This window comes from Planococcus citri, chromosome 4, assembly GCF_950023065.1.
Source record: "Planococcus citri chromosome 4, ihPlaCitr1.1, whole genome shotgun sequence".
NCBI classification, from domain to species: domain Eukaryota; kingdom Metazoa; phylum Arthropoda; class Insecta; order Hemiptera; family Pseudococcidae; genus Planococcus; species Planococcus citri.
In genome coordinates this window covers 27833280-27855119 of record NC_088680.1, presented here as the reverse complement: position 1 = coordinate 27855119, position 21840 = coordinate 27833280, and the positions used below count along the sequence as shown (strand labels likewise).

Genomic DNA, 21840 nt, shown 5'->3' with positions numbered 1-21840 from the left:
ACGAAACTAAGCTTAACCAAAACATCAATTTCTAAAGTTGAGTTTTTGATTTTTTTTCAAATTTTCAAAAATTGAAAAATACTTACTTATAAAAGCTGTTTTATGGGTGACTTTTAAACTCTTTCGTGAGGTATAATTTTTTGAGCAAAGTGAACCAATGTGAATAATTCTTTCAATTCAGCTCTCACACAATTGAAACATGGGCTTCCAAAACGCACCAAGTCCATTTTCAATGATTCTGAATAAAGTTGCTGCCCAAAATGGCTGATTTTTTGATATGTCGTACCCAAGGGTCTTGGCTACAACACATCAAGAAATCAACCAATTTGGGCCATTTCTACATTTCCAAATTGTACTTACAAGGGAGCTACCCAAGGTCTGACACGCGGATCGAAAAAATTTTTTCACAGGCGGATAGAGCATCAAAAAATATGTCATGAGCCAAAATTTTAGCTGCTGAAGTTGACAGGGGGAGAAACCACGGGGGTTTGAATATCGAAAAATCACTAAAATATGCAAAAATATGATGAAAAAAGTATAAAAATTGAAATCATTCGGCACCCTGTTCGCTTCAGCAGCTAATTTTTTGGCCACAATCTACCATTGATACATGACGACTTATGGTGGACAAGTCGCCGCGATCTGCGTGTCAGACCTTGGGGGTGAATTTTTCCCCACCCCCTAATTTTGGGCGAAACTTTCGAAAGAAAATCTGGGGCATGTGATATATCAAATTGTATGTTTTTGGTGACGCTGAATACAAATATGACATCAGATTTCTGATTGGACCCCATCCACTGCTCCCAGCGCCTCCCCAAAGGGGGTAAAAGTTCGAAAAAGTGTTTTGTTCGTGCGACACATGAAATAGTATGTTTTTTGTGACGCTGAATACGAATATGGCGTCAGATTTTTGATTGGACAAGTCGCTGCGATCTGTGTGTAACACCTTGAGGATAAATTTTTCACTTATTAAAGAGAATTTAATAAATGGAAAATAAAAATAACGCGCCAGGCACCCTATTTGCTTTGCAGCTATTTTTTTTTACCATGAACCATCGTCGTCGATATATGATGTCCAAGGGTGGACAAGCCGCCTGGATTCGCTTGTGATACCCGAAGGATGATTTTTCACTCGTAAAAAATGAAATCATTTTTATTGATTTTTGGTATACTCACGCATTAACATTATATCGACGGTAGATAATGGTAAAAAAAAAAAGTATATAGAAGGCACTGAACTGGTCGTGTCATTTTGATTTTTGTACCTCTTAAACAAGGTAAAAATATCATCCTTCGGATATTACAAGCGAATCCAGGCAACTTGTCCACCCTTGGACATCATATATCGACGACGATGGTTCATGGTAAAAAAAATAGCTGCAAAGCAAATAGGGTGGCGAGTTATTTCTATTTTCCATTTTTTAAATTATTTTTAATAAGTGAAAAATTTATCCTCAAGGTGTTACACACGGATCGCAGCGACTTGTCCAATCAAAAATCTGACGCCATATTCGTCGTATTCAGCGTCACAAAAAACATACTATTTCATGTGTCGCACGAACAAAACACTTTTTCGAACTTTTACCCCCTTTGGGGAGGCGCTGGGAGCAGTGGATGGGGTCCAATCAGAAATCTGATGTCATATTTGTATTCAGCGTCACCAAAAACATACAATTTGATATATCACATGCCCCAGATTTTCTTTCGAAAGTTTCGCCCAAAATTAGGGGGTGGGGAAAAATTCACCCCCAAGGTCTGACACGCAGATCGCCGCGACTTGTCCACCATAAGTCGTCATGTATCAATGGTAGATCGTGGCCAAAAAATTAGCTGCTGAAGCGAACAGGGTGCCGAATGATTTCAATTTTTATACTTTTTTCATCATATTTTTGCATATTTTAGTGATTTTTCGATATTCAAACCACCGTGGTTTCTCCCCCTGTCAACTTCAGCAGCTAAAATTTTGGCTCATAACATATTTTTTGATGCTCTATCCGCCTGTGAAAAAAATTTTTCGATCCGCGTGTCAGACCTTGGGTAGCTCCCTTGTTAGTACCATGAATTTCTTATCAATATGTTTTTGGACTTGGTGTGTTTTGGAAACACATGCTTCAATTATTATTGTACTCACCGTGGCGTATATGACCGGAATAGTGGCTGCTTCCTCCAGCGACATATGATCTGGTATTTCCCATGTAGTGTCAGGACGTGGCTGAACTGTGGTTGCAATCGCTTCCTTTTCTACAATACCCATCCAACGTGTTCCATTATCATCTTTCCCGGAAAATTCAAAGCCATAGTAACTCTAGAAAGAGTACAATCAACCAATGAATGTTTACCAGTGATGAAGTGATGTGAGATGTTCTCGATGAATTTGTTCGAAAAAATTGTAGGTACCCCTTATTTCAAATTCATCATAATCATAATAAATATTTACTCGTGTTAGTCGGTTATAAGTAGGTAGGTCTTCTGCTGAAATCCTTCCACTTGTTATCATAACATCACGGAAATTCAAACTGCTATAATAAACATGAATGGGATTTTTTTGAAAATTTTCACACCTGCAAAATTGATGCGAAAGAAAACAATGAATTCGCCTAGCTAAAAATAAAAACTGTCACATGGAGAAAGGTTTGTTATACTCTTGTAGATTTGGCGATCTTTCAATCCATTTGAAAGAAGAGAAATCCCCGCGTTCCTCCTGTATGCACAGTGCATTAGTTGTTTCTATTTCGTCAACTTGATCAGTTGTGAAATGACAATAAGCGCCCCACTGTCCATTTTTGTAGACGTTCTGGCATAAATTCTTATCCAGTTGATCTCTGTAGAATAAATGTTCCAACGAAAAATCTTGCACTTTTTTATCCATCGTGTAAACGCATCTGTAAGTTGAAATAAGGAAAAAATTAATCAATTATTGTTTAGTTAGCACAAGTAGGTATTTTGTTAAATGGCTGCGTTAAAATACGATGCTGAAATTTTCATCATCAAGGCTATGAGCAAAATTTCAAATTTTTGTTCAGAGATAGCTATATTTTTTGGAATTTACATTAATCACAGCTTATCTAATCAAATTTTCAGAGATGCAGAGTATAGTTTTTCAGGTCCAAAACAATTAGGAAAGGCAAAACGTGAGAATCTATATACTAAAATTAAGTCGGTTTTTTTGTCACAGCGAGATCTCGGCAACGGCTGAACCGATTTTGATGAACGACCTCTCGATAGAAAGGGGTTAAAGTGTAGATGTGCAGGTTTATGTCGAAAGTTCAAAAAGTTGCACTGAAAGCTCAAAAAAGCTCAAAAATTGATTAAACCATATTCGGTGGGTACACAAAAGTACCTACATTGTACCTTGAAAGATTTCCCCGAAAAAACAGTTTTTGACCAAAAAAATTTCAAAAGTTGATGGTAAAAGCTCAGCAAAAGCTCAAAACTCGATAAAAAGCTCAAAATTGATCATGCAATGTTTGATGGGTACACAGAAGTACCTACATTGTACCTTGAAAGATTTCCCCGAAAAAACAGTTTTTGACCAAAAAAAATTTCAAAAGTTGATGGTAAAATCTCAGCAAAAGCTCAAAACTCGATAAAAAGCTCAAAATTGATCATGCTATGTTTGATGGGTACACAGAAGTACCTACATTGTACCTTGAAAAATTTCCCCGAAAAAACAATTTTTGACCGAAAAAAACTTTCAAAAGTTGATCGTAAAAGCTCAGCAAAAGCTCAAAACTTGATAAAAAGCTCAAAATTGATTATGCTATGTTTGATGGGTACACGAAAGTACCTACATCGTACCGTGAAAGATCTCCTCAAAAGAACAATTTTTGACCGAAAAAACTTTCAAAAGTTTAAGGTAAAAGCTCAGCAAAAGCTCAAAACTTGAAAATATGCAGTATTGACCATATTTGGCTGATTTGACATATGCAATGAAGTACGTATATTGTACCTTGAAAGAGCTTCACAAAAAGACAATTCTTGGTGAAACAAAGTTTGAGAAAGTTTCTGGCCAAAGCTAATCAAAAGCTTGAAAGTTCATAAAATTAAGTTATTTTTTTTACCCGAAATTTGGCCAAACTTTTTACTTGCTGAATGCTGCGTTGTGAATGGCCTAAGGCTTCAAAGTGTATAAATGTGCAGGTTTATGTTGAAAGTTCAAAAAGTTGCTCCCTAAGCTCAAAAAAGTTCAATAATCTATAATGCAATATTGAGTGGATAGACAAAAGTACCTATATTGTACCTTGAAAAATCCCCGCGGAAAAACAGTTTTTTGGCAGAAAAACAACTTTTAAAAGTTATCAGCAAAAGCTAAGCGAAAGCTCAAAACTTTGTGACATGCGATATTTTGATCTATATTTAGCTTACTCTACATAATACAAAGAAGTATATATATTGTACCTTACAAGAGCTTCATAAAAAAGACGAACATGAAGAAAAAAAGCTTACCTACAAAAGTTCCCTGCCGAAGCTGAGTGAAAGCTGGAAAGTTCCGGTCGTGTTGTATTTGATCTAATTCGATGCAAAAATGTACAGATTGTACCTTGGAAGATCTCCGTGAAGAAACAACATCTAACCATAAAAACTTTCAAACATTTTTGAAAAAAATATTTTGGTGATTGCACCTCTGAAGTAAGTTATACCCAAATGGAGTTGAAGAAGTAAAAATGCACATTTTACTTTCGAAAAAATCAAAGAATCTAGCATCCATGCAAGTTTGATAAAATTCAATAGAGAACCACCAACGATAGAAATTCTTGAAAGAAACGTCAATTTCACTCCTTTTAAAGGCATAAAGGGTGATCCGGCGATCTTAAAATTTTAATCGAGGGAGTTTTGGGTCTCAAAGACAAACTTCTACTTAAAAAATGCAAAGGACAGTAATATTATTTTTTAAAAATTTTGAAAATTTTTGCCCTTGCTTCGCGTAAGTCAATTTGCTTTTACTTATCTAACACAATTTGGGCATTTTTCAAAATTCAATTGTCATCAAGAAAAATTAAATATTATTTTGATTGAGGAAACAACGGGAGCTAAGAGCTTCAAAAAAAAGTCCAGTGGGAGCCCCTAAACGTGAATGAACAATGGTCATTCGTAGAAATTTCTTAAATTCTTTTCTCACGTAAGATGCGCATTTTCACTTCTTTGACTCCATTAGAGTAACGTGCTTTAGGGATGCAATCACTAAAATATATATTTTTTTTTTCAGAAATTTTTATTCATGCGCCTTTTTCACGGGTTTTCTCGCCAAAAGCCAAAAATTTCAGACAAATCCCCCTCCCTGAAGGTTCTTATGAAAGATGTCAATTGGCACCATCAACCTGAATTTGAACCAAATTCGTCAATTTTTTCCACGTTTTACATTACTTTTTTTAAAAATTGAATCGTGCTATTTTGGGAACCTCCACCCCCCCCCCTACCTGAAAGTGGTCATCCTGGGGAATTAGACCTGATATGCAGGCTGTTATTGGAAGTCCAAAAAGTTTGGCCAAAAGTTCTAAAAGCTCCAAAAACCATTTCAGCCAATCACAACGCAGCATTCAGCAAAGTTTTTTTGATTCCACGAGATATCACTATAAGTACTCAACCGATTTTCATTAAAGACCTCACAATGCAAAGCATGTGAAGTGTAAATATGCAGGCTATTAATGAAAGTTTGAAAAGTTTGGACAAAAACTCAAAAAGCTTAAGAAGCAATTTTGGCCAATTACAACGCAGCATTTGGCAAGTAGACCATCAGCGTTGGTGGCCAAAGGGTTAAGGCGACGAACGGATTATTGATCTCGAGTTCAATTCCTAATTTTACCCGCTCAAAAAGCTTCATAATTGTTACTTTTATTCATTTTTTATTTCTCAACAACATTTTGGATCTCTTACATTTCTCATATATTTTCAATATTCATATTTCACGCTCTAGGAGAACCGCGCAGTCTGCGCGGTTAAACGGGTTTTCTAGTTACTTTAATAAAATTTCCATTGCTGTTTTTAAAAAATATCTTTTGAGAATCCTTACATTGATAAATGAACTAGGTAATGAAGCTGGTTCTGAATTTTATTAACTACTTCAGTCGATTTTTTGCATACTTAGGTATGATACCAAAAACACACAAAAAGCTTACCTCAGATTCTTTCCTTTTTCTTCTTTTCTTAAGGTATTGAAAAATCCCAGTATTCCATTTTTTGGATCTTTTTCGGCATAAATGATTAGTTTTTCGTTTCGTTCTGGATCAATGGCTGCTAATTCATTCTGAACATTCGATACCCAAACGAACGTATTGCTGGTTATTTCTACAGATTTGTAAACTGATTCATTTTTCACCATCTGTTAAGTTTAATCATTTTCACACTTTCTTAATCGAATATTTAGCGTTTATGTTCAGGTACATCTATTTATTTAATTCACTGATATTTCAGAATTTATTGGTTACTACAACATAATGCATAACGAAACATACTTTGTTCAAGAGTAAAATTCTTTCTGTTTCGTTGATCTTACGACTGAAACAAACGTTGAAGCCTAGTTTTGTGTACGTGTTGAAAGCCTTGGCGGCCAGTTCTTTTGTAATAAGGAATCCATCCTCTTTTAAAGCTCCGTGTATGTTTTCAAGCATCTGAGGAGAAGAAGCCACCAGCGTGTATGTGTATCGAAACAATAATTTTTAATTGGCACAATTTTCAGTTTACGTACGTCCATTTTGTGCAAAATATCCGATAAAACGATTATTGAGCTGCTTTTATCGCTGGGTAATTTTTCATTAGATATGTTAATTTCATTTGGTACTTGAATTTTAGTCATTTGATCTCGGCTAGTCAAAATGGTGACGTTGGGCTGGAAAATATCACCAAGTTTTTATTCAGGAATTGCTTGTCACGTAGAAAACTTATGGTCCTAGTATTTATTAAGTTGATTAAGAATCCAGTAATCTGACTTTATGAAATCATAATTTTAATTTTCACATCATCGCGTAGATACATACTTAATATTATTAATTTGTTTCTTCAATCTTGAGAGTAATGCAAAAAAAAGTAAGTTCAAAACAGATGACCTATAACCATTTTCAATTTCTGTTTTGTGATTCTGGGGTCCCAAATGTGATTTTTTTTTAAATTTTGAAAATAAGGAACAAGTTGTCCGTAGCAAAGAAAGGGAAAGGTTTTTAAACATTTGATTTCGAGAGGCCTAAAAATGATGGATTTTTTTTTGAAAATTTGTACTTTTTATGCAAGTAGTTTATTTTTTGGCATTTGAAATTTTAGTAGGTACCTATTTTAAAAGATTTTTTTAGGATGTTGATTTTGAACAAGAAAAGAGAACTGGCACAAGTGAGGGCGACAGCTTCTGAAAATTTGTGTTTTGTGCGACATGAAAACGATTGATAACACGTATTTTTATGCGAGACATTTAGGTATTTCACTTTATTTGTGTTTTGAAAAGTAAAAGAATAGGGTTTTCTTTTATCACATGCCCTTTTTTTGCCCGTACCTCCAGAAAGCGTGGGCCCAGTGCGAACTGCTCCCTCTCGAGGGTCCTAAGTGATTCCTTTTTTATATCACCAATTTAGGTATTACATTTTTGTTTAATTTGTACCTGTATTGTTGGTAAGCTGTTCAATGACTTCCAAACTGATGATGACATTATGCTGGCCTCGAAATCATGATCGTGATCAACTAATTCATATGTTTTCACTTGGATTTCCAATGTGTTTGCAAGCACAATATAGGTGCAAGTATGAATCGCCAGATCCAAGTCCATTAACTAATAAAAATCGTTTTTTTTTTGCGTAAATCATTACGTTCTAAATTATGTAAGGCTAATTGCAGTTAGGTGCGTACTAATTTCTAACCTCATCATTAATGTAAGGTACAAAGTGGTATTTTTCCAAAACTGGCTCGGCCAGATTTTTTTGACGAATGATGGCTTTAGAGCAGCAATCAATAATCTGGATGCCTCCAGAACTCACCAGACGATGTTTAGGATAGAAATGAACGGGAAATCCTGCGGTATATATTCGTAAATTGAGTAGGCACGTACAAATTTAATTACACAAAGGCGTAGGTACTATTCGAAAACGCTTACGTGGACCATCTTTGTCTAGTAATTCTTTTTGTTGGAAATGTTTCTCAAAATCAATAACGATTTTACGTACAAATGTAGGTATGAGAAGTTCGCGAGTATCGATACTCAGTAATTGTATTTGGGCCATATTGTCCATGAAGGTAACGAAATTATCATTCCAGAAAACCTCGCCATAAGTACCTAAAATGTGAATTGAATGTAAGTGAATGTAGTATATCTACATTCTACATACCTATGTAACAATACAATTTCTAATTGTTTTTTTTTTTTTTTTGGTTTGAAAAATCAAAGGCTATACTGTATACACTTACCTTCATGATTCACTCGAGCAACTTGTCTAAATAATCCTTTGTATTGGTATCCCCTTAATCTCAATTCCTTATAAAAATCATTAGAATTCAAAAATGAGCCATCAAACTTTGAAATGGTATCGTTAACTGGCGGCACATTCATCGTTTCTTTATCGACATTTTCAAGTACTCGTATCGTGCCGGAAACTAGAACTTGACCATTTTCGGTTACATTGAAGTATTTATCACCGGCAGTAATTGATACCAGTAATTTCAGTTTATCTAAAATGAAATGTTTTGCTGAATTAGATAACCATGCGACTTGGGTATTCAACACAATTTATTAGGTATTTTAAATATGTAGAATGATTCTGGTGAACCTTTTTCCGGAACAATGGCAACTCGCTGAAAACGAACGTTTTCGAGAACTACAGGCATCCTTGTATTTTTCTTGCTTCTAATGTGACTTAACGCTTCTACGACCAACCACTGGAAAAATGAGAAGATTGGGTAGGTAAAGTATGTTGTATCGTAAAAATAATAAATAGGCTACGCGGTCCAGTGTCGGACCTATCAATCACACTCACCAAGTAGCCCATACCAGGGTATAAATTCCTCCCATCGATGACGTGGTCTTTTATAAATTTATATTTATCAGTCGTTGTTCTGATATCATATACTCGCTCAACGCAGTGATCATTTTCAAGTTTTCCAACTGACCATTGTTCATCGTGCTGCCATTTAATTAACGATGAAATTGTTGGAGTTGATCTACTAACTGGAAATTCAACTGGTGGGTATAAAGCACTCAACTTTGGAACGCATCCAGCTTCATACATTCTGTTAAATGCACTCATATTAATATGTAGTCTTAGCATGCGGTTGAAGCAATGCAGTCTATGTCAGTGAAGTATCTACTTAAATGTTACTAAACAAGGACCTACAAAGGCGATTTTGAACGGAACCGTGATTTTGCCAAGAACATGGGCATAAAACCTTGTTGGTAAAATTTCAGTTGCCCGAATTGATTTTTCGATTGTGGTCCCATTCAAATTGAAAGTGGGAATTTCGAGAGACTATCTAGTAAGTTTGGAAATTCTAATTTTTCAAAACTAGGAAGTCCTTTAAAATACGGATATGAACATATGTAGGTAATTTGTGTTTAACTTCCTTTATAGTCCGGCATATGACAATAGGAGTAATTGCACCACCCCGCCGATCCTCCGGGACAACATTTTTCTTAAAGGGGACATCCTACGGAACATTTTAATGCAAAGTTGCCAAAAAAAAGTTGGCCTTACATTCAAAATGGCGGCCATTTTGATTGACAAGTCAGCCGAAATCGCAGATTTTGCGTTTTAACATAGGACTTGCACAAACTTTTTCAAACTTTACAAAGGTAGATCGAAAGATCATGCAAAAATTTATCACCTGTCCAAAGTTCAAGTGCTAAAGTGCGTTTTTCGATTTTTGGTTAATTTTTGAAAATCGAATTTAGGCTAAAAATGAGGGAAAAAAATCAAAATTTTACCAAATTGACCAAGAAAGCTGAAATTTGGGATATACCCTATTTTCGACATGCCAAATCGATTGGAAACGGTTTCAATCCGTTTTGAGCAGTTCTGGAGCCTCCAGCAGATTTTTGAAACTCGAAATTCCCGCAAAATTCCATCAAATTGGAGTTGTAAAGCTAAAATTCATTCTAAAAAGTAGTTTCAATACGCTACGAAGTAATGCAGGTGAATTTCAAGTCGTTTTGGAGGCTCCAGCGACTTTTTGAAAATTCCTGAAACCTTCATCAGATTTTTGAATCTTTTAAATTTTCACAAAATTTCATCAAATGGAGATGGAAAGCTGAAATTTACTCTACACTCCAATTTTAACACTCTCAGAAGACGACTTTAGGTGGGTTCAAGTAATTTTAGGGCCTCCAGCGATTTTTTTTGAAAATTACTGGAGCCTCTAGCAGATTTTTGGAACTTTAAATTTTCACAAAATTTCATCAAATGGAGATGGAAAGCTGAAATTTACTCCACACTCCAATTTTAAAACCCTCTGAAGACGACTTCAGGTGGGTTCAAGTCATTTTAGGGCCTCCAGCGACTTTTTTGAAAATTACTGGAGCCTCCAGTAGATTTTCGAAATTTGAAATTTCCCCAACATTAATTTATCAAAATGGAGTTGGCAAGCTGAAATTTACTTCGCAGACTACATGGTGGTTTCAAATGGTTTTCAAGCTTCCAGCAACTTTTAGGAAATTTCAATTTTCCAAAAAAACGTCATACAACCTTTCAAAAAGTTGCTGGAGGCTCCAAAAAGACTTGAAATTCACCAGCAGTCAACTTCGTAGCGTATTGAAATTAGTGAGCAGAACGAATTTCGACCCTCCATCTTGGTTTGATAACATTTTGGGGAAATTTCAAGTTTCAAAAATCTACTGGAGGCTCCAATAATTTTCAAAAAAGTCGTTGAAGGCTCTAAAATGACTTGAAATCCACCAGAAGTCGTTTTCAGAGGGTGTTAAAATTGGAGTGTAGAGTAAATGTCAGCTTTCCATCTCTATTTGATGAAATTTTGTGAAAATTTAAAGTTTCAAAAATCTGCTGGAGGCTTCAGGAATTTTCAAAAAGTCGCTGGAGGCTCCAAAACAACTTGAAATTCACCTGCAGTACTTCGTAGCGTATTGAGGCTAGTTTTTAGAATGAATTTTAGCTTTACAACTCCAATTTGATGGAATTTTGTGGGAATTTTGAGTTTCAAAAATCTGCTGGAGGCTCCAGAACTGCTCAAAACGAGTTGAAACCGCTTCCAATCGATTTGGCATGTCGAAAATAGGGTAGGTATGTCCCAAATTTCAGCTTTCTTGGTCAATTTGGTAAAATTTTGATTTTTTCCTCATTTTTGGCCTAAATTCGATTTTCAAAAATTCACCAAAAATCGAAAAACGCACTTTAGCACTTGAAATTTGGACAGGTGATAAATTTTTGCATGATCTTTCGATCTACCTTTGTAAAGTTTGAAAAAGTTTGTGTAAGTCTTATGTTATAACGCAAAGTCTGCGATTTCGGCTGACCTGTCAATCAAAATGGCCGCCATTTTGAATGTAAGGCCAACTTTTTTTTTGGCAACTTTGCATTAGAATGTTCCTTAGGATGTCCCCTTTAAGAAAAATGTTGTCCCGGAGAATCGGCGGGGGGGGGGGGTGCAATTACTCCTATTGTCATATGCCGGACTATTACAAAATTTATTGTGGCTTGTGAAAATATTCACTTACCGCCCCAACGAGTTCAAAAAGAATTCAACTCCATTTTTGTTGTTTTTTAGTGTTAAGGGTATATTTGTTACAGTTTCAGGTAACGAACGTTTCAGCACAGCTTGCAATAATCCATGAGGAGCTATTTCTATAGTTATAGCGTTGCTAGGTATGTGACGACAACCTTCTTCAAAAAGTACAGGGCTGAGTAAGTTATTTGTGTGATACTCTGCCGAAGAATATTTCACTTGATCTGTGTCCCATTTGTGTTCAGGAGCCGATGTACATATCCATTTTTTTGAACGCAATTTTGGTTCTGACACAACCTGATAAATATCAATTTTTGTGTTTGAAAAGGTATTGCAGGTGGATTACAATACATATTAGAACAAAATGAAATGAAGTTTTCGAATTATGGGCTTACTTCATTGTTCAGTAATGATAATAATTTAGGACCCAGCGGTGTAATGTAGCGACTGTGATATGCTATGTTTGATGTGTTCACTGGTCGAACAAATATGTTTTTTTCTTTCAAAGTTTCGATGAATTGTTTCACTTTCGGTGTCGGGCCAGATATTGTGCAGCTTGTCGGACTATTGTGACAAGCGATTTCAATTTCACTTGTGACAAGCTCCTTCAGTGTCTCGTAACTCGCACCTGTGAGGTACATGAGGCGATTAGTATTTATTAATTTTCAGCCAAAATTATCGAATGATATTGCAAACACTTACCAACAGCAGCCATCGTTCCATGAATCAATTCAGTTTCCACTGAAACTAAACCACGATAATACGCGGCAAGAATCATTTGTTCAGATGTAAGACATCCGTCAGCATATGCACACCCCAATTCTCCTACTGAGTGACCTATTATTCCATCCGGCTCTATTCCGATCGCTTGCAAAACATCAACCAAAGCTATCTGTTGGCCAAAGTAACTCATCATAATTCTATGCGAGATTTTATGTCAGGATGAAAAAATTCGACTTTGATTGCTAAGTACTTGAACAGCTGCTATTCCAACGAATGAATTCAAAATGTTGTCGAATATTTTAGGATCTTCGTCAGTGATTATTTTAATCAAATCGATTTGTTTTGATTGCAGTATCTGATGACTTTTTTCGATCGATTCGGCAAATATAGGAATGCTCATCAGTGATTTAGCCATTCCGGACCATTGGGAACCCATGCCGGTAAAGACAAACCATACAGATCGCTTCTCGCCTGAAAAAGACTGGAAAGTTTTTATTGATCAGTGTCAAAAGGATTGTTCTTCATTTTTGTGGAATTACCACTAACCCTTTGGAGGTTTCCTAGATTTCCATACTATGGCGAAATCACAAAAAAAATTCACCTTCAAGGAGAAGTCATTTCTGAAAATGATGGGGCTAACTGACGATGAGAACATCTTCACTTTAAAACGGGAGACGTAGCATAGAACTTTCTGTCATTTTCAAAAAAAAGAACTATTTTACCACTTAATCAGATGTTGGAATATGAAGATGAACATGAAGGGATTTAGTAGAATTAGTAAACAGAGGTAAAAATTCATCTGCAAATTCAGTCCATCAATTTCGTTTATGTTATGGATTTATGATTTTGTTTATGATTTCCCAGATTTCCCTCTATGATCACTGATCAGCATCTTCATATTCCACCATCTGATTCAGTGATAAAATATTTCTTTTTTCCGATATTAAAGGTCTATGCTACATCTCCCGCATCAAAGCAAAATCATTTGAAGAGTGATATTCAAAACTGGCTTTGTCAATTTTCACAACTTTTCAGGAAAAAGAAACACAGTTTCCGTTTAAACGGGTAAATTGGCTTTTCAGGCGAGTTTAACACTTCATTTTGGTGGATTTATGATGTAGGAGTGTAGGTATACACTTCATCCACCAGATACTGCTGGAAAAAAATTCAATAAAAATGGACAAAAGCGCGTTTTGGAACATTATTTTTTTTTTAATTTTTAGTGAATTGGCTATTTAGGTAAGTGAGTTTAACACCTCATTTTGATAGGTTGATGATGTAGGAATGTGAGTTCTAATTCATCTTCCAGGTACCGCTGAAAAACGCACTTCGATAAAAATGGACAAAGCTAGTTTTGGAATATCACTCTTCATTTGTATGATTAGTTACCCCCCCCCCCCCTTAACTACAAAGTTCTCAATTTCGTCAACTTTTGTGTGATATTTCGGTCCGATTTCTGACAAAATTTTGAGACTTGATAAAAAATACTCTCTGAGGGCCTAGCCAAGGTATTTCTTTCACTTTTTTACCACCGTTATTCATCGCCACTTTTTGACTAATGTCTTTCACTCATGTTGTTGAATTATTTTTGAAAAAAATATCCAATTTGTATTATTTTGTTTTGTTGGAAATGAAGGATTTGAAGTTTTTCAAAACTTTCATTTTCCTAAATAATTTTTCTTTGAAAGCTCAACTTTTTTGTGATTTGGCCAATTGGACGATGTTGTACACTATTACACTCTTCAAAGCAATTTGTTTCGCCAACATGGAAACCTAGAGAACCTCTAAATGGTCCACATTTTTTCCCATCGGGTTTTTTGGGTGACATTGAGAAGAGTGAAATGAAAAAACCAACCATACACTTTCTGTTTATAAGTCATAAAATAAAATTGAATATGTACGAGTACTGTCATATCCGCATGGAGCGAAGTAGGTAAGTAGGTATAGCGATACAATAAGATTAATTAAAATCTAGGCTATATTACTCAAGTATTTAATCGCAAGCATTTAGACTAATTTTCTTACCGTTTTGGATTTTATATGATTTTTGTTTTTGTGCAGAATGATGAATCCTCTTTGATTATGACCACGTATTTCATCGCTGAAAATTTCATGCAACAATGCCACATACTCTTCGTCTTGAAAATGTTTTTCAATCTAATAATTTTAAGTAAATCAGAGGAACATTTTGATAAAATATCCAATACGGATGTATATTATGTGCTTAAATATGTACGTCATACGTAAGAGGGTGGATCGCGAAAAAAAAAAATCGGCGGATTTTCACCAATAAATTCAACAGAAATTTTCATTTTGAGTTAAGAGGTACCCACACAAATTTTTATAATACCAGAGATGCCCGTGGAGGGGAGATCTTAGCATTTCGGGGCAATTTTTGATATCACAAATGTTTGTGTCAAGAGAAAACTATTGAACCGATATGAGTCCAATTTTGTACAGTGATAAATTAGCGTGTTATTTCGAAATAATGTAAGTACATAATTATAATGATGTTTTTCAACAAAAAAAATTATTTTTCACCCCCTAAGCTTAATTAAGACAAAAAAAGAATTAAATTCAACGAATAGTTGAATAATCCTGCGAATAATGCCGTACTTGCAAACATTTCTTGACCTACCCAGATAAAACGGACAAACACATTTTTCAATGCACTAAAATATCTCAAAAATGCAAAAATTTTCATTTTTTAGGTTTCTGATGGTATTTTTGCAATAAGTGCCAAACTTGTAATTTTTTTTTTTTTTGAAAATGAAAAAAAAAACGTCAGTCCAATTTTTTGATATGTTATTCTACATGAAAAGGACTAAAACTGAGAATTTTTTCAGAATTTTTACTCATGGACATTACGGTTATATTTAAATTACAAGCTTTAAAATTATTTTTTTAGGTTTTTGAAAGTGGTAACACTAATTTTAATGTGCTACAATTTGAAAAAAAAGTTCAAAATTCTATACCACGTACAACCGGAAGAGTTTTCAACTGAAATTTTCCATTTTTGGTAATTTTGATAGACTTTAAAACTTCACAGCTCCGCCAAAAAAAATCGAAAAAATGTTCGGTTTGCGTCATTCGTCGTCGTTTGATGACCTCCAAACATGATCTGATTTTGAAAAAAAATCGAAGACCACTCGTGCAAAAATCCGCCGATTTGGCGTGGACAATGACCCGAAAGTATGTATTTCGCATCAATTATGCCAAAATACTAATCTCGGAATCATTCCATATACTACTTAATTGAAGATTCTACATTACGTCGTTGAAAATACAGTCGACTGCTTCTTCTGTGCGCCCAGAAACGGTTAGTATCCGTGGTATGTGTTCTTTTTCGGATTTGATGGATTGTTTAATTTTATTGTGAGGTGACAACAAAATGTGACCATTAGCGCCACCTATTCCGAATGAATTTAAAGCAAAGTAACGTCCTTCCAAAGGTGTTGGTTCAGTTACAACCTAAGTGAAAATAAAGTCAACAAGAGTGTCGATTAAGTGCATTTCAGTATTTCATCATTTTGGATGTAGTTATATGTATTGGTGTGTACCTACTTGCAACTGTCCGTTAATTAAACCTTTAATATTCGGATTTGGGCACGTGAAATTCAGATTTCCAGGAATGACACCACTTTCAAAAGCTACGATTAATTTAGCAATGCTGCATAAAGCAGAAGCTCCTTCCGCATGGCCCATGTTTGACTTGACCGATCCGATTTTCAATGGGGCTTCACGTCCTTGACAGAAAAACTCTGCAATCGATGCCCCTTCCACAATATCTCCTACCTAAACAAGTATTGATGAAATATTCTGCCTAGTGAGTAAAAAATTATAAGTATGTAGGTACTTGATTTATGATCTCATTTCTCGCGTACCAAACATGATATTTAAACGTTTTACCTTCAGCCCAGCTTTTGACCATTTTTTTTTTTTTTTGCATTTCGCCCGTATTTTTTACCTACGTACAAAGAATATGGCTGTGCATTGTAAGAATACCTGTGTTCCTGTACCGTGAGTTTCTACATATGAAATGGATCTCGGATTGATGTTAATCGTTTCATAGAATTGTTCATACAGTTCTTTTTGTTGACTGATTGAAGGGTGCATGATACCATCTGCTTTGTACCCTTCGCAACTGATTAACGAATGAATGACGTTTGCGTAGATTCTTTTGGCGTATTTTCTTTTCTGTATAAACATGGCAATGGCAGCTTCGCTTCTATTGTATCCATCAGCTAAAACATCACCACATTAGCGGAAATACGACCATAGGGAATTATTATATAGGTACCTATCGCATACATTACCATGTTTGTAAGTTAGGTACCTACCAAAAACTTACCCTTAGCATCAAAAGGTGAAGAAACCGTTCTACTATGGATGATCGACGATGATAAATTTCCGTCTTCGTCGGAAAAGCTAAAATTAGCCGAACACACAATCGCTCCTTCGCATTGGCTACTTTGAATGTATTTAATGGCCATGTCTAGAGCGTACGCCGATGACGAACATGCTGTATTCACACTGCAGCTAGGTCCTGGTGCAAACATACAAATTAAATCAAAATGTTGATTTGAATCTTAAGATCGCGTTTCTTGTGCGTGCCTAATATTCCGGTATTACATATATTTTATTACCGCGTAAGTCCAAATGATACGATATTCTGTTAGCACACATGAAAATGTTTGATAAGGAATTTCCATCGTATTGTTCCACAATCACATCATGAGCTGGATCATTATCGGAACTAGTTTCCCATAGACCACAAACAACAGCTATGTTTTTACCTTTTATTTGTTGCAAATTGTAACCTTGGGAGAAAATTTCAGAATTCAATTTATAAATTTTGTGCGATTGCTTCGATAGCTCTTATTTAATTATGAAGATGACAGTACCTGCATCCAGTACAGCTTCGAATGCTTTTTCATGCAGAAGTCTCGTAGCAATGAGCGTTGCTTCGGCCTGAGGATGATTCATGTGGAAGAAAGTATAATCAAAACGATCGATTGTCTTAATCAATCCTTTCACTGTTGCTGTTTATGCGCGTCACCGTGAGGAAATAAAACAAATGTTTTCAGATCTTTTCACCCGTGTTATAGTAATTAATAATAGCCTATGTTATAACTTACTGCCACCAGGTATGTCAATTTCTGAGAACATGTCTTTCCCTTTCAATAAGTTCTCTTTGAATTCTTCAAAATTGTCGCTGTTTGGAAATGCTCCTGAAATTCCAGTGATCACAATGTCGTCATCGTGATAATTTTCGTTTTGGGTCGCCATCGATGTTGGTATTTCCTATTTGTGAAGAAAAAAAATCGGGTTTTTGACAAACACGTGGTAGTGCAACAATGCATATAGAGCTTTGAAACAAGATTATTCCGTTTTTATATCAAAAAATAAGTTGTAATAATTCAATATGACGATGGAGGTGGCCTCACTGAATGACGCACATAGCATACCAATTGGCGCATTATTTAATCTAAATCGCAATTTAAAATGTACAGTAATCAAGGTTTTTGTTCATTTGAATGAATTATTTGCAATTTTGCGAACTTTTCAACGTATGACTTTCTGTTTTATGAATATTAAAGAGATGTTTAATTATTAACAATGTATACCTTCAAAATGTAAATTTGTTTGAGTATAATTTCCTGGAATAATATAACAATTCTCGCGTCATCCTCATATCCGTTGTCGCACAAGGTATCCCAACGGGTAGAAATATTTTCACAGAAACATTTTTCAAACGTAAACAGCATGTCAATTCGCAAAATCCAATTAAAACGCGAACACCTCTTCAATGCTAGCCATAATTATTTTAAGTGCTGAAGTGAATTTTTGGGTGAATTTTTAAAAATCAATGGGTATTTTCCATTGAGATAGGCAAAATGTCCTCAACCTCGGATTTTGATAAAACTCACAGGGTAAGGTTTAGTACCCCCCAAAAAATAATTTTGGGCCTATAGCCCACCACCCCCACTCAGGGGGCCAAAAAACACTTTTTTCAGGGGGAAAATTCTGCATCAGTGCGTGTTTGAGATAACTTTTTTCTGTGAACGAATATAGTTAGAGGATGCCTGAAAAGTGCATATTTGAGATTCAGAGTCAATCTATCATGCTATTGCCGTCAAAATTCAAGGCCACCTTTAGGGTTCCACTGAGTAATTGAAAATTTGCAAATTGTTTATTTTTGGGTTAGTTGGTGATTTGAAAATATTTTTTTCGCAAATGTTTTGCAATAATGACGAAAAAATATTGAAAGATATCATTTCTGAAGCTGAGTAAATATTTTGGAACGCAGGGATGCCAATATTTTAGATATCAAAAAATTCCTAAATTATTGGCGATTGTTCGAAATTGGCAATAACGATTAAAAATAATAGCATAGATCGACGCAAATCTCAAATACTTTCTTTTGGGGTTGTGCCATAGGGACTCTATATGTATATTTTGGGTGAATTCAGAATTTTTTATTCAAAACTCGTTGAAGCATACCCATCTCAAAACTCATCACAGAAATAGGCATCCACCACTCTGCAAGAAAGGAGAAACTACCTTGCTCCAAAATACTATCTCATGATTGCCATGAACCCACACCACCTGAATTACTTCAAGATTTTTCATTCAAGCCTTGAAAACCAATACTCTACCTACAAACCTTTTGGAAATCACACTAGAGAACTGCTTGCCACCTACAATATTGATTCTACCAACTTGATTGTTATCAAAGAAAAAAACTTAATCATACAAAAACCTTATACCAGCAAATACAGTCACCTCATATCGCTTAAGCAGGAGAGAAAAAGTAATTTTAGGTAGAAAGAATCCGCATAGGCCACACCACATTTACACACAGCTCACTCTTCTCAGAAAAAATGTCCAACTTGTGATTTAGATGTAACCATTCAACATACTCAATACTGGACTCATGCATACTATACAAATCAAATTTAGAAAATATATAGGCAGTGACTTTAAATATGTTCATCTGAAAGCTGATGATGAAAATCTGTGCCAAAAATTGTTCATTTTTATGAAAGTGTCTAACTTACTTACCTATTTCAATGATATTTAAACACATAATTTTTTCTTAGTGGTTTTTCTCAAATTTTTTCAATGCTATTTTTCTTTTGCATGTTACCTATAACTTATATTTCCTATTTATTTTTCATGTTATACTTACAGTATTTTGTTGTTAAGTATATTGTTGAATGTATTTGTAATCATCTGTGCAAAATGAACTAATATTTGTAAGCTGTGTCAAAACAGCAGAAGCAAAAAAGCCTAAGTAGCTGGGCGTCTTTAAATAAAAAATAATTCATTCATCATTCATTTTTTTCCCTTTCGCTATTTTGATTGAGAGAGGTGTGGTGGGGGAAACTACAATTGCGCGGTATAAATGAATTTTAATTACACATTTTGGGGTAAAATTCCATGCTGAACAATTTTAGTTCTCTTCCATTTCCGTCATTTATTTGTCCATAATTTTAGGGGAAAACGTAGAAAACGTCGTTTTTTGAGCTTTTGAGCTTGACCCACCACTCTAATTGGCTGTGCGATGATTTCTATAGAAAATAAACCTAAAGATACAAATAGGTTGGTACATATTTGACGAAAAAATTGTTTTGGTATGTTTTTTCGGTCCGGAGTAATGTCGATTTAAAGTAAGTTGTAATTCTAAATCGATAGAATATGGGTTTCAGATGTACTGTAACCTTCGACTATAATTAGGAAATTCTAGATTTTTAGAATTAAAAGTTTGAAAAAATCACGGTTACCGTACAAAAAATTCATCTGTCAGACTATGTCATATGTATTTTTGATGCGATAAATCGACTTCTGGGGGTGGTTATTTAAGTAGTTTTGAACATTGATCCATGGTATTGGGGATAGAAAGGTCATAAAATTACGAAAACACTCTTAATGTAATCATGCTTTTGAAGAGAGCATGGTATGAAACCTCTATAATAACTAAAATTTCAGCTGCCGACATTGATTATTAGATTTTGGCGAATTTTTGAAAATTGCTATTAATTCCTCCGGACTAAATTTAGCCATTTCTGGTCATTATGATGCCTCCAGCACGATTTTGATTTCTCCAGAATTTTTTAATTTCTGCGGAAAGCATGCAAATTAAATCGAACTGATAGAAAATCGAGTTATGGCTTATATTCTCGATTTCTTTAACTGCCAATTACTTACACCTAGTAAATCCACATTTGGGAAGGTTTGTGGGTGAACACCTCAAGTACGTTTTCTTTTACCCCAATATTTATAAGAAAAAAATTCCAAAAAATCAAAACTGTTGTATGAGTACTGAGTAAATTTGTACGAACTACTGTATTTTGTTTGTAAACCTGTTTCTAAAAATTGCGGTCCTCTTCAAGCTGGAAGCGGACACCTCGAGAAGTTCCTTTGTTATAGCAGTGTTGCAATATTATTATAACGGTTCTTTGGGACCAGCAAGTATTGAATAGAATGTTTGAATGCCCCGATTTTTTTTTATTTTTATTTTTTTACATTCGATGAAAATAAAGTTAAAAACTACATACAAATACAAGCTCGAGAGTAGCGCTAGAGCAGGTAATTTCATATTTTAAAAATTGGTTAAATAACGGAAGACGCGTTTAGGCGAATAATTTCCTGCTACTGTTGCTTCATAAAATTCCACAAATAAAACTGTTTTTTTCTTCCATGATGAGCATTCCAACAAAATTTCAGAAGTTTTTGGATGATGCAAAATTGTGGTGTCACCTGCACTAATTTTATGAACTTGTATCGGTTGCTTGAAGTACTGCAAAATAAACGAGGAAAATGACTAGATAATTATCTTTAAATGAATATACGAGTGCACTATAATTCCTGGAGGTTTTGAATCAGCATGTACAGACTGAAAAATAAGAAGGTTTGTAAATACATATGTAGTTACCTCTGATAAGCCGTAAGCGTCATCCGTGTCGAGTGGATTCTCCTGCACACATCTTATTAGAATACCATATGACTCTAGTGATACTCGAGAAATTTGGTAAGTGTGTAATGCTTTAGTTACATTGTGAATTCTGTCGAGCAGCGCATCCACTTTTCAGCCCTGATGATAGTAAAGATAAGTAAGCATAATTTTTTTTTCGAAGGCCAACCAACTGTCTTTTTTACCAATTCAAGAATCTGTGGAAGATTAAATTTTCATTGGTTATGCCAGATAGTGTAAGATTATTTTCTCCTCACATCATCCTCATTACTTACTTCTCGAAAATACTCATAATTCAATTATGCTTTTGAAGAGAACGTGGTACAAATTTCAGCTGTCTACATTGATTTTTAGATTTTGGCGAATTTTCGAAAATGAATATCAATTCCTCCGGATTGAATTTGATCATATCTGATCAAATAAATTCACTTGTACGAGTATTTATTTGTTTTTCATCATGAAATTCATGAAATGGAATGGATAATCCGCCGATT

The 21840-nt window shown here is 34.9% G+C and overlaps 1 protein-coding gene across 1 annotated transcript in view; it reads right to left on the bottom strand.

The window, feature by feature from the left end:
• LOC135843202 (fatty acid synthase-like) overlaps nt 1-17750 on the bottom strand; it is a 36176-nt gene extending 18426 nt beyond the window's left edge. The window contains exons 1-24 of the mRNA XM_065360995.1: nt 17508-17750; nt 17274-17411; nt 17016-17189; nt 16721-16915; nt 16375-16613; nt 15934-16164; nt 15643-15840; nt 14395-14526; nt 12620-12850; nt 12349-12538; nt 12042-12274; nt 11639-11943; nt 8952-9204; nt 8745-8853; nt 8386-8646; nt 8075-8254; nt 7842-7993; nt 7586-7753; nt 6686-6826; nt 6453-6608; nt 6117-6319; nt 2643-2882; nt 2438-2561; nt 2132-2305 (exon numbers count right to left, since the gene is read on the bottom strand). Of these exons, the coding sequence (XP_065217067.1) occupies nt 2132-2305; nt 2438-2561; nt 2643-2882; nt 6117-6319; nt 6453-6608; nt 6686-6826; nt 7586-7753; nt 7842-7993; nt 8075-8254; nt 8386-8646; nt 8745-8853; nt 8952-9204; nt 11639-11943; nt 12042-12274; nt 12349-12538; nt 12620-12850; nt 14395-14526; nt 15643-15840; nt 15934-16164; nt 16375-16613; nt 16721-16915; nt 17016-17189; nt 17274-17411; nt 17508-17658 (4578 nt within the window). The 5' untranslated portion in view covers nt 17659-17750. The remainder of the gene's footprint in view (nt 1-2131; nt 2306-2437; nt 2562-2642; nt 2883-6116; nt 6320-6452; nt 6609-6685; nt 6827-7585; nt 7754-7841; nt 7994-8074; nt 8255-8385; nt 8647-8744; nt 8854-8951; nt 9205-11638; nt 11944-12041; nt 12275-12348; nt 12539-12619; nt 12851-14394; nt 14527-15642; nt 15841-15933; nt 16165-16374; nt 16614-16720; nt 16916-17015; nt 17190-17273; nt 17412-17507) is intronic.
• Nucleotides 17751-21840: the final 4090 nt, after the last annotated feature.